The sequence below is a fragment of the Gorilla gorilla genome, chromosome 17, assembly GCF_029281585.2.
Source record: "Gorilla gorilla gorilla isolate KB3781 chromosome 17, NHGRI_mGorGor1-v2.1_pri, whole genome shotgun sequence".
NCBI lineage: Eukaryota > Metazoa > Chordata > Mammalia > Primates > Hominidae > Gorilla > Gorilla gorilla.
In genome coordinates, this window is record NC_073241.2 from 47,737,687 (window position 1) to 47,750,386 (window position 12,700).

Genomic DNA, 12,700 nt, shown 5'->3' on the forward strand with positions numbered 1-12,700 from the left:
CCACACCCAGCTAATTTTTGTATTTTTTTTTTTTTTTTTTTTAGTAGAGATGGGGTTTCACTATGTTGGCCAGGCTAGTCTTAAACTTCTGTCCTCAGGTGATACACTTGCCTCGGCCTCCCAAAGTGTTGGGATTGCAGACATAAGCCACCACACCCGGCCCTATTTGTTTTAAGAAATACTTATTGATTGTCCCTGACATACAGTTGTCACATGCTAGAGCTGGATTCCAGTGTTTGTTGTATTTGGCCATTAGGAAGTCATTTACTTTTTTCAGAGTAGGCATAGTGGTAAAAGTCTCATTGGAGTCAACTAAGGAATAAAATAAAGGAGATAAAGTAGGATTTGCATACAAGTCCTTAGCTTAGTTGTAGATAGAAGGTGATGGAATTGAGGGAATTTCTCTTCTGTATTCTCTGTCCTCTTTCTCCTCTCCTCCCCTCCACACCTTTTCCTCTCCTCTTCTTACTCTCTCTTCTCCCTCTCTCCCCCTTTTCTCGTCTTCTTTTCAAATGAGATAGGATAATCATATTTGTAGGTTGATGGTAAAGAACTACTAGAGAAGTTGAAAATAGAGAAGGAGGGGATAATTGGTATTACAAGATACTAGTATATGGGAATAAGAGAATACAACCGGAGGGATAAGCTTTAATAGGTGAAATCATGCCATTTCCTTTAAGAGGAAATGTATGGAAATAGATTAAGTAAAGGTATATAAAGGAGAGGGGTTAGGGTTGGGTAGTTGAGGGAGGTTGGCGGCCTTTAGTTTTACTGATGTATGAGTTAACTTTACCTGCTAAGATAGAGTTTGGTCAAGGGATCTGAAAAGTGGTGAGGGTTTGTGATACTTGACCAAGGATGAGTAAAAGAATTGATGAGTACTTTAAGATCCTGATAATGGATTTTATAAACTTTTAATACCCAGTTCTTCTGCATTTTCTTCATCTGATTTTCCCTATACAAACAAGTTGAAGAAAATTGTGATACTGATTTAAGATTGGAGGTTTGCAGGAACTGTGAGGTTGAAGGGTAAAGGGAGGATGGGAACTGAGAGTGCTAGTGAGAAGACAATGAAACGATTGGTGGTCCATGGGGAAGAAGAGTAAGTGTAATCAGGAATAAACTGCTAGATAAGGTCAAAGAGTAGGTGAGGCATAGGATGTTATTGCCAGAGATTGATGTTTATGGTTTCAGAGAAGGAGCAAGTGTGAGTGATGACAGGGTCCAGGTTATGGCATTGGAGTGGATTATGGAAGTGGGATGAAGGCAGTTGTATTTGTTTAGGTGAAAAATAGTTGAAGTATGTACATTATATGGATTGTGCTTTGAAATTGTTCAGAATAATGGCCAGTTTTGTGTTGGTGAGGTAGTGGGATCTCAGAGCTTAAGTTCTTATTGAATATGTTGAGGATGAAATGGATTCAGTGAGGAACAATAGAGGTTAACATAGCTGGATAGCATACCTCTCAAAGAGAACAGGGTTTTTTTGCAAAGGTGGATGACTTATAGCCTAGAAGCAGCAATGGGGGAGCCAGGAGAATAATGACTTCTCCCCTTCCACTGAATGTTGGAGAAGGGGCCATATTCATTTGATTGAATATTGTAGAGCAAGTAGTATTTTTGCAGGACAAACTAGCCATTATACTCTATGGCCAGGAGGTACAAGATTATAGATTTTGTTTTACAAAATGAAAATATGAGGGCTTTAGAGAACCCAGTGGAATTGACTGGGAAGGCAAAAAGCAAGATGATAGATTGGGGGTTGCAAATGCAGTGGGGTGGAGATGAGGATAGGTGAGATGATAGATGACACAGGGAGTCAGCATTTTGTGCAGGGTTTGAGGATTCTAGGGCTAGGAGAAGCTTCATTGGAATAGATTGGCTTTAGCATTACCAATTTTGCAACACTGATTTGGTGCCAGGTAAGGCTTGTATGGTTTGACTTAGGTTATTGAGAGACTCGTTTCAAGACTCACTGTGACAGGGCTCCTGTGTAACGTAGAGTATGGGATCTAAACAACAATATTTGCTTAATTTTGAATTGGAGAAAAAAATATTGTAAACAGTAATATTACTGAAATGTAATGCATTTAGAAGTGACTAAAAAGAAATACAGCCTGACGATTTTAAACTAGTTAAAAAAAAGGTGATTTTTGACTTGTGTGTAATAATGTGTCCACTGGGTGTCACTGTGGCTTTATATTTTGCTACACAAATAAATAGCAGTAAGAGCTTTGCATTTGTGGAGTCTGTGTTATGCATGTCTTATCCCTGCTTAGTTTTCTTCTTTTGCAGTGAATTTTGCTCATCCTTTTTCCTGTCTATTTTTAGGTACAGTTATTTGTCACCCCTGCAAATAAAGCAAATACCTATCCCTAAATTGGCTGCTCCAAACTGTCTTCTTGTTACTTGGGTGACCAATAGACAGAAGCACCTACGTTTTATAAAGGAAGAACTTTATCCCTCTTGGTCTGTGGAGGTAGTTGCTGAGTGGCACTGGGTAAAAGTAAGTTCAGAAGTTAGCTTATTTGTTAATACAGCTTGATAGAAGTCACGTAAAGGTAGCATCTACTTTGTAATGCTCAACATGTCACTGCTGTACTCCTTCAACATGGGCTAATTCAGACTTTTGCTTTGCTGCTTACCACTTTTATATTTTTATTCTCAAGGCTATATATTTTTTTGTATGTCTTTTTGTAATGGGGCCTCAAACTGCTGGCTTTGGGAAGTCAGTCTGGAAGATATCAGGATGAAATTTTTAAAAGCTCTGATTTTGTCTGTAGTTTAAAAAACAACAAACAAAAACTTTGGGGAATTGTGTATCACCATACATAGAAATAGTCTTACTCTTCATCTTCTTCCCTTTATATACTCACGGTTTCAACCACCCTTTGTAATTTCTTTTTCTTATTTTGTGGGGGATGAGGGCAAGGAATAGCAAAGTAACCCATTGTAGAGGGGATAGGAAGATGCCAGAACCAAGAACCTTTTATGCTCTAAATCTTAACTTAGGTCCTCGGTGCCTTTTGTGCTGCTGTGCATATTTTTGAAAGAAATGATTTGGACTCTAGAATTGGTTGAATGATCTTTAATATCTCTTCATGCTACAAGATTACCAAAAAATACAGAAAAATAAGGCATCAATTTAGAGTTCATCAGGTTTCCTTTTAAAGATACATTGACTGTTTAGATGATTTCTATAAACGCCTTCCTAAATTTTGAAAAGATAATCGAAGCTATTATTTTAGTGTTTAATGTTTATATTGCAAGCATACTCATTTTTGACACAGTGGAGTTGTACTTTTTATGGCTTTGTGTATACTTTTTCATCTACTGGAATATCTTCTAAAAGCTGTGTACAGTAGTTCTCCTTATCCTTGGGGGGATACATTCCAGGACCCCTAATGGATGCCTGAAACCATGGATGGTACTGAACCCCATATATAATTTTTTTTGTATACATACATACCTATGAGAAAGCTTAATTTATAAAGAGAGATAATAACTAATAATAAAATAGAATATTATAGCAATATACTGTAAATGTTATGTGAATGTGGTTTCTCTCTCAAAATATTTTACTGTACTGTACTTACTTATCTCTGGACTGCGGTTGACCATGAGTACCTAAAACCCTGGAAAGTGAAACTGTGGATAAGGGGGGACAAGTGTATATTGTTTATTTATACCTACGTTATGGGACTTGACAAAGACTTACAGTTGTATCTTTGTTTTCATGCTGTACTTTGGTCTTAGTGTTGGTTGATTTGGTACAGGACCGTGATAGGAGTATACTACCCTGTTCCGTCTTGCCTATTATGATAGTTCTTTTATAGTCAGAAACTGGGACCAAAGTCAGGAGGAGGTCACCTTTTGAAATCGAACCCAGTAAAATGTTAATACATAGAAACTAAGATTATTAATCCGTAGTAGTTATCAGTTCTAAGAGATGGTATGATAAGACCAGAATTTAAAACTTAAATATCATCTATTATGTTATATGAAGCATTTATTAGGCAATTATACATATTGTTATGATAGGAGGGGTAATGTGCATTGAGTATAAGAACTACCCAACGTGCCAGTATTTATACAGCACTTTTTGTAGGATATGCTGTGTCTGATTGGCCCTAGAGGAGATAAAAGACTTTGTGATTACTGAGTTGGTTGTTTAGGTACATTGATATCGGATAAAGAGTTTCACAGATATCAGTATTCTGACAGTGAAAATATATATTCCCATGGTAAATTAATGAATTGATATTTTAAATTATTTTTAGTTTGATTAGCTTAAATGAGTCTTTGAGAGTATGATCATCCCAGGGTGAAATGTGAAATTGAATTTCTGAATTTATAATGCCAAGGGCCAGTCTCTGGACTAGGTATTGTCTATCAACCACCCACTTTCTATCCTTATTAATTTTGGCTTTGACAATGTTTAATGATACTATTCCCTGTAACTAAAGGGAAACGTGTTATTATGATCTACTTAGTCATATTGCTAATTCATTTATTGTTCATTAGTAATTCATTTATTAGTTTATTTGCATGAACTAATAAATTACTGATGACATGGTTTCCAGGAATCAATTTTAGTTAAGAGTAGAGATTGTTTTATGTGCAAGATGATAATAAAGTTATATTTGAAATATTTATATGATATTTAAAAAAATCTCTTATAGAAGCAGTGTCTAATATGGTAGCAACTAACACATGTGACACTTCAGCACTTGAAATGTGGCTAGTCCAAACTGAAATGTACTGTTAAGTATAAAATACACTTTGGATTTCAGGCATAGTACAAAAGAAAGAATGTAACATGTCTCAATAACTTTTTTGAATTGATTACATATTGAAATGACAGTATTTCAGGTATGTTAGATTGAATTAAATATATAATTAAAATTGATTTCATTGCATTTTTTTTACTTCTTTTGGTGTTTCTATTAGAAAATTTAAAATGATAAATGTGGCTCACATAGTATTTTTACTGAATATCACTAGCCTGGAGGTTTAATTTCTTTTGTGTGTGTGTGGAAGCTCTATAGTGATGGGAAAAAATAACCCTCTTTTGTTGGCTCCTTCCTATCAGATAACCAATTCAGGAGAATTTGTGTTCCCATTAGATTCTCCACACAAAAAGCCCTATGAAGGTCTTATACTGGGGAGAGTTCAAGAAAAAACTGCTCTACCATTGAGGTAGGAAAGATGATTTTTCAAAATTGTATACATGTATTAATTTTTATGCTTTTAAGAATGATTAGCTTAGTAATCATTGACTTTTTAAAATGTTTATGTTTTTGAAAATCTGAAAATGGTCCAGTGTAGGAAAGAATGGATGGTATGGCACAGGAAACTATATTTTGTTTTATCTAGTGTGTAATTGTCATTATTATAGAAAATGAAATTATAGGAATGTCTCAATACTTAAATTGTTAATTTCTTTCATTGATTGTAAAATTTGTGTTAAAATCAGATACAGAAAGAGAACAAAAATCAATGCAGCTGTGGCTTATATATAGAAAATTGTTTTTTAAAATATAGTTTACTTTCTTGTTCTGTTTAATTAGGAATGCAGATGTAAACGTGCTCCCCATTCCAGACCACAAATTAATTGTCAGCGTGCCCTGTACTCTTCACTCACATAAGCCACCGCTTGCTGGTATGTTTTTATAAAATAGAATTGTTATCACTTTTGTCAAATTTGAAAAAAAGCGTACATGTAGTATTTAAACGGCCTACAGATTCGGAAATTAAGTCAGACGTAGGTTGTTAATGAATATTCTAAAACTTTATAGCAGAATTCATAGCAGAATTTACCTATCTCTATGAAATAGAGAATAGATTAGTTTTATGTTACTCAGCTTTTCCAGTTATACCATTTTTCAGATTCCCCTTGCTATCAGTTGCTTCCCATCACTGGGCTGACACAAAGAATGCTGATGGGCATCTGAGGATGCAGTTCAGCTAGACCCTTTATTTTACTACCGGGGCTGTATCCCTTGCTTGTTCTAAAACCAGGAACTCAGAATAGTAGTCAGAGAGATAGAAGTCCCTTGATATTTGGTTAGTGGCTCTCAGTTTTACGTTTTTTTAAAGGTAGTGTTGCTTTTCTGGAACATTGACGGGTAATTGCTGCAGCCTGCAAATTCTCACTAGTCTTAATGCTTTAGTATAATGTTTATCATTCAATGAAACTATGCAGCAGGGAATAGTGGGGAATTTGGCTTTAGAAATGGACTAACGTGATTTTGAATCCTGGCTCTGGGAGTTGGGCAAGTCACTCAAATATTTTTCTGTATCAAAGTCCTCATTTAAAGAGGGAATAATGATATTTTGTCTTCTAGAGTTGTGAGAATTAGTTATATTTAAAGTTCCGTAGCATGTGATAGAAGCTCAATGAATGCTAAATTTTTCAAGTCAGAGTTTAAAAACATAGAAATATAAGTCCTTGAGAGATACTGAATTTGATATTCAAAGTTTACTTTTCAAAGAATTTCTTCAGGAATACATATTTTATTAGTTTGGTAATTTCTACCAACAAAAAACTGCTACAAGTTGCCACTCAGGAAAACTACAGGGAGCTTATGTTACCTTGCAGAATATGAGGCAGTTCATGACCTGGGAAATGTAGAAAGTGAATACAAATTCCTAGAGAATTTTTATTGCTAGCACTTAGGATTTCTGTTATCTTAAATAGTTTATGGAGAAGGGTCCTTTTTTAATTTTTTTTTTTTTTTTTTGAGATGGAGTCTCACTCTGTCACATACCGTGGCCTGATCTTGGCTCACTGCATCCTCTACCTCCTGGGTTCAAGCGATTCTCCTGCCTCAGCCTCCTGAGTGGCTGGGCCTACAAAGGTGTGCCACCATGCCTAGCTAATTTTTGTATTTTTAGTAGAGACGGAGTTTCGCCATGTTGGCCAGGCTGGTCTCAAACTCCTGACCTCAAGTGATCCGCCTGCCTCGGCCTCCCAAAGTGCTGGGATTACAGGCATGAGCCACCGCACCCAGCCTCTAGAAGGGTGTTTATAGTATTACTTCATTTGAGACATATACAGATGTCTACCTGATAATCCATTCTTTGACTAAGAAGGATTCTCAGTGAATAATCGATTGCCTTATGCTTTGGACTGTCATAGACCTTTAATGCCTTAATATATAACTCAAGTGAAAGTGAGATTGCATTGTTCCTCATGAAAAAAAAATTATACTTGGCACTAGTAATACCTGATTATATATGTATATGTATTCCTCTCATTTGAATTTTATTTATCACTTGGTAACAAAGCTAGTGTTTTTCTCAAACCTTATTTTTTTCTTTTAAAAATTCAAAAGCTAAGACCATAAACTTTTCATTCTGAAATGATAGTAAACTATTTGTCAATTCCTTTAAAATAAAATAAAGTTATATTTAAAGATGAGCCTCAGGAGACAGGTTTTAAAATAGTGAATAAACAGGAAGGGGAACATCACACTCGGGACTGTTGTGGGGTGGGGGGAGGGGGGAGGGATAGCATTGGGAGATATACCTAATGCTAGACGACGAGTTAGTGGGTGCAGCGCACCAGCATGGCACATGTATACATATGTAACTAACCTGCACAATGTGCACATGTACCCTAAAACTTAAAGTATAATAATAAAAGAAAAAAAAAAAATGAGTCTTGCCCTAAAGCATTACAGCTTATATCTTTGAAATGCAGTTCTTCCTCATTCCCAGTAGAGAGCAGCACAAACACATTTTTAGCATTGAAAACATTTAAAAACAAAAGTTAGATTCTGGAGGAAACATCTGAATAATTGCATATATATATAAAATCTTATGTTTTGGTTAAGTACTGATAGGAAATATTGTAATATTTTATTTTTGAGTTCATGTTACTATATATATTTTTAGTATAGTTCATGTTTCTATATATTACAGAAAGCATCTCTCAGATTTCTGTAGTATATTTTACCCTGAAATCATAACTCTAGGGGTTTGGGATGATATATATTCTGTATATAATGCTTACAGCTTTTACATTTAAATATTCTTAAACTGTTTTATGCAAATTCATAAAATGAAATGTTTTCTCTTTTGTATTTAGAAACACCCTGATTTTTTTTTTTTAAGTTTAATTGGTTATTTCTGTTGCAAAATGTAGGAGACCACATTGGTAGCATATGGCATTTCAAAATGATACATTTGCATAAGTTTTGAAATTTTCTCCGATTGAAAGATAAGCTATCAATAGCTATGGTTTACAACCTAACATTATAAAGTGATATTGTTTGAAGATTTAAGGTAGGAAAATCATGAAATAAAGTATTTAAATCAAAATTTTAGCTTTCACGTTTTACCTTAGAGGAATTTCCACTTCTTTTTACTGCTTTACATACTAACAGTTTCCATCTGAAGAGTGAAGTTTAGTTGATGGGATTATATGCACTGATGTTTGGGCCACTTCTCTCTTACTCCTGCCCCATGCTTTCAGAGCAAAAATGAAATGACTAGCTGTGCACAGATTGCATCCGCTCCATTGGTTAAAGTGTGTTTTACTACAGATGTTATGTAATTGTTGAAGTTTATGTGTCATACTCATGTTTAAATTTATACATTCACATTTATTTTTAAATTAATATTTAAAAACCAGAATAATCCATTTTTATTAATTTGCCTTTATTTCTTCTCCCTTATTTTGAAATAAAATAATTGTAGTTAACATTATAAAAACACAACTTAATATTCTGTTTTTCTTAACTAGAAAGGAAAAGAACCATGCAAAAACTTACTACATTGAGAAAATAGGATGGCAGTAAATGGGTTTAGGTTGTATGTATTTTTCCACTCCATCCAAGTACCTGGCCATTATTTTCTATTAGATTGTAAACTCTCATAAAACATGGATATTCTGCTTCCTTTGTTCAAGTTCTATAACACTGATTATAGTGGGTGCTCAGAAGAGGAAACATTTTTGACTGGCTGACTCCAGTTTAAATTTCTAAAATAGGGTTGCTAACATCTTCGTACCAAAAATCTGAACAAATGAAACAAAAACAAACAAAACCTTTCTTCAGTGTAACCTTAGACCACATTAAAAGTGAATTGAGGCTGGTAAGGCGTTAAATTCATGGGAAGAAAATGGAAAAGTTCTTCCATGTAGGGTTATTGTCCTCTAAGACTCTAGGGAAATCTTTCTCTTTCAAGGTTAGTAGCATTTAATTTATGTACTTAGGAAAGGGTTAGAAGCCTTCGTGCCAGTATCTCCTAGAACCCATCAAAGCCCAAATTTGAGTTCACTTGAATTATAGACAGTGAAACCTTTTAATTCTTCTTTGATTTTTGCTAAACAGGACCAGTACTTTCTGACAGATGAACAAGTATTTTGCTGTGAGAGCAACTGAAGAACATGATGAAACCTAAAATATTTGATATATTCTCTTTTAAACCTTACCTGTCTCTAGTATTCCTAAAGAACCCTTATCATTCCTAAATTTGATAGATTTCTTCCAAGCGCAATCTTACATAGCAATTATGAACCATATTTTACCTTTTCTAGTGATTTTTCTTATCTGAATTTTATACCAAATTCCTATTAGGTGGTTAGCATAGCTAACCAGCAGCATGATCAAGATTAAATTGATTTAAGTATTTGTCATCCAATTGAGTGAACATGTGCTTTTCAAAAAGTTTCTGTGTTCTTCTTTTCTTTTAGTGTAGACAACAGCTCTTTAGCCTACAGCTCTTTCCCCAACAAAATACAATGTTCAGTAGTTATTAATACATTGAATAATACAAGGAATACTTAACTGTGGAAGTACCATGATGAAATTTTAGGTAAAGAAGGATCTATAATTTGAAAATGAAGAAATGTTTTTAGTGCTACCAATTTACTGCTAAGGGGGCTAGTTATTTAAATGTTAGTTATTTGTTCTCAGTATTTCTATCTATATCCAGCTCTTCATTTATTATTATTTTATTAAAGTTTATATTGCAGAGAGACTTTTGTCTTTTTTTTTTTTAAATGGATTGTTTTTGAATTTTTTTTAGAGCTCTTTTTCATGTATGGGTTATATTTATTAAAAATAAATTGGCTGGGTGCGGTGGCTCCTGCCTGTAATCCTAGCACTTTGGGAGGCCGAGGTGAGTGGATTGCCTGAGGTCAGGAGTTCGAGACCAGCCTGGGGAACACGGTGAAACCCCATCTCTACTAAAATACAAAAAATTAGCTGGGAGTGGTGACGTGTGCCTGTAATCCCAGCTACTTGGGAGGCTGAGATAGGAGAATTGCTTGAACTCGGGAGGTGGAGGTTGCAGTGAGCCGAGATTGCACCATTGCACTCCAGCCTGGGTGACAGTGCAAGACTCTTGTCTCAAAAAATAAATAAATAAATAAATAAAGTTAATACTCAGGAGATATATCAGCAGTATTGGAAAACTGAAAAGTCACCTAGTAGGTGTTAAAGTCCTCATTTCTCATCTACAAATGAAACCAGTAAACCAGGACTATGGAAGTTCAGATGGTATTGTTCCCAGTCTCAACGGTACTTATTTTAAATGGCTTTCTAACTATAAATAGTAAAGCCTGTGATGAAATCCTTGAAATTAATTTGCTGTCTTTTAAGAACAAAATGAAATATTTCTCTGTTTCTACTCTTAACTGCTAAAAGGAAGTGGATTCCTTCCTCAATAATAATTTTTGTGTTTTTTCTCTTTTTTAAACAGAGGTTTTAAAAGACTACATCAAGCCAGATGGGGAATATTTGGAGTTGTTTGCTCGAAATTTACAGCCAGGTTGGACTAGTTGGGGCAATGAAGTTCTCAAATTTCAGCACGTGGATTATTTTATTGCTCTGGAGTCTGGAAGCTGACTATGATCTTGATTAAAGTAGTGGTTTCTTCATTGTTTCCTCACCACTTTTCCCTTAATTCTAAGTCATTTTTTTATTTTGTTACCAACCCATATTCTTAGAATATAAACAGGACTTGTTTTTTTCAGTAAGGGACCAGAAGTGACTAGCCTTCATGTAATTTTAAGATGAATTTTACTTGAGTTGCACTAACATTCTATGTTATTCTAGACTATACAAATTAAGTGGTAAGCAGTTATAAAGACGGCAAGACCATGCTATTGAAAAAGTTCAGAAAACATACACCGTGGACCAGAGGTCTTAATCCTATCTATGGATGTGTTTTGTGTGACCCATACAGTGTTGTAAAAAACACTTAGAACCATTATTCTAAAAAATGGGGCTATTTCACATTAAAGTCCAGATTTCTGCTTCTTTTTAAACATCAGAGGCTCTGGCTACACAGAGGCCTTTGTTCTTTCCTGGCATCAGTCTGCAGGACCGAGCGGTGGTGGCTCACTTGGGAAGAGCCTTGTGCTCTCCACTTTGCCACAGTACCACTGCCGCCATGCTGCTCACTTATGTCATCCACTTGGCCCTTGTATGACCTGAATTTGCAACCTCTGGTCTACTGTTATGTTCTGGAAAAAATATTCAAAGATCTGCCAAGTACTGCGTTAGTATACTGAGTTTATACAGCATTTTTGTAGGGTTTTAAATTGCATTCAAGGTCACTTTCCAAGCACTTTTTGGTTTTGCTTGTTTTTCTAGAAGAAAATGAAAAGCTATTCCTTATAATAAACATGGCAGCAAGTAAACAGTGTGATTGTGAAAAAAATATTATTTATAGATTTTCTACAAATAAATATTTGTCTACCAAGTAAAATATTTTGACTGAAATGATTCTTTGAAATGCATTTTGATTTATTATGTATTAACTTTTTAAAAATTGAGGTATAATTTTCAAAAAATTCTCCAATTTTCAGTGTCAAATTCAGTGAATTTTGAAAACATATATACAGTTGTCTATCTGCCGCAGTGATCATGATACAGAACACTTTCTTTACCCTGAAAACTTCCCATTTTTCCTTTTGCAGTCAGTCCCCTGCTCCTATCCTTGGCCCCTGGCAAACACTGGTTTGCTTTCTATCATTAGTTCTGCTGTTTGAGAATTTCATCTTAATGGAATCATGCAATGTGTAATCTATTGTGCCTGGCTTCTTTCACTTAGCATTTTGAGAAAAGCATTTATACTATTTACAGATTGTTGACAAATATTTATCCACTAAGTAAAATGTTAGACTGAAATGATTCTTTGACAAGCTTGCCAATTTACTGATTTTGTCAAAGAAAAATATGTTATTTTTGAAGTTTGTTCATCCTTTGAGTGTGTGAGTATAGTATCAGAGGCTTAATTTTGTGTTTATGGAGCTATTCTAACTTGTTATTTAAAAGAAAAAAGGTATTAAACTTGAAGCAAACTTCTCATGATCTCATTTGAATTCTTTCCAGCTTCTTTTGGTATTTATAGATTTTATATACTTTGTGGGAACATTTTATCCTCACCAAGTTTTTGGACTTTTATTTTTGCATCATAAACACTGGTACTGAAAGAAAAAAGAGAGAATCTTAATTCAATGAGTCTATTATTCACGTTGCAAGAGTACTAGTTTTAGCTTTACTCCGAAGTTGTGAAACCTCTGGACCTTGTTTTAACACCAGTTTAATTACTGGGCTCCTTTTTAAACAAAGGAGTCTGCAAATTTTAACAATAACATACCTTGTGAGAACAAAAATGAAGGAATATGAACATCAAACTTTGACTTCATCACTACAGTTGGTTTAGCCAACTGACCTGTTGGACT

The 12,700-nt window shown here is 34.6% G+C and overlaps 1 protein-coding gene across 1 annotated transcript in view; it reads left to right on the top strand.

Annotated features, from left to right (window-relative positions):
* METTL4 (methyltransferase 4, N6-adenosine) overlaps nt 1-12,326 on the top strand; it is a 33,853-nt gene extending 21,527 nt beyond the window's left edge. The window contains exons 6-9 of the mRNA XM_019014218.4: nt 2,332-2,506; nt 5,093-5,199; nt 5,571-5,662; nt 10,711-12,326. Of these exons, the coding sequence (XP_018869763.3) occupies nt 2,332-2,506; nt 5,093-5,199; nt 5,571-5,662; nt 10,711-10,856 (520 nt within the window). The 3' untranslated portion in view covers nt 10,857-12,326. The remainder of the gene's footprint in view (nt 1-2,331; nt 2,507-5,092; nt 5,200-5,570; nt 5,663-10,710) is intronic.
* The last annotated feature ends 374 nt before the right edge of the window (nt 12,327-12,700 follow it).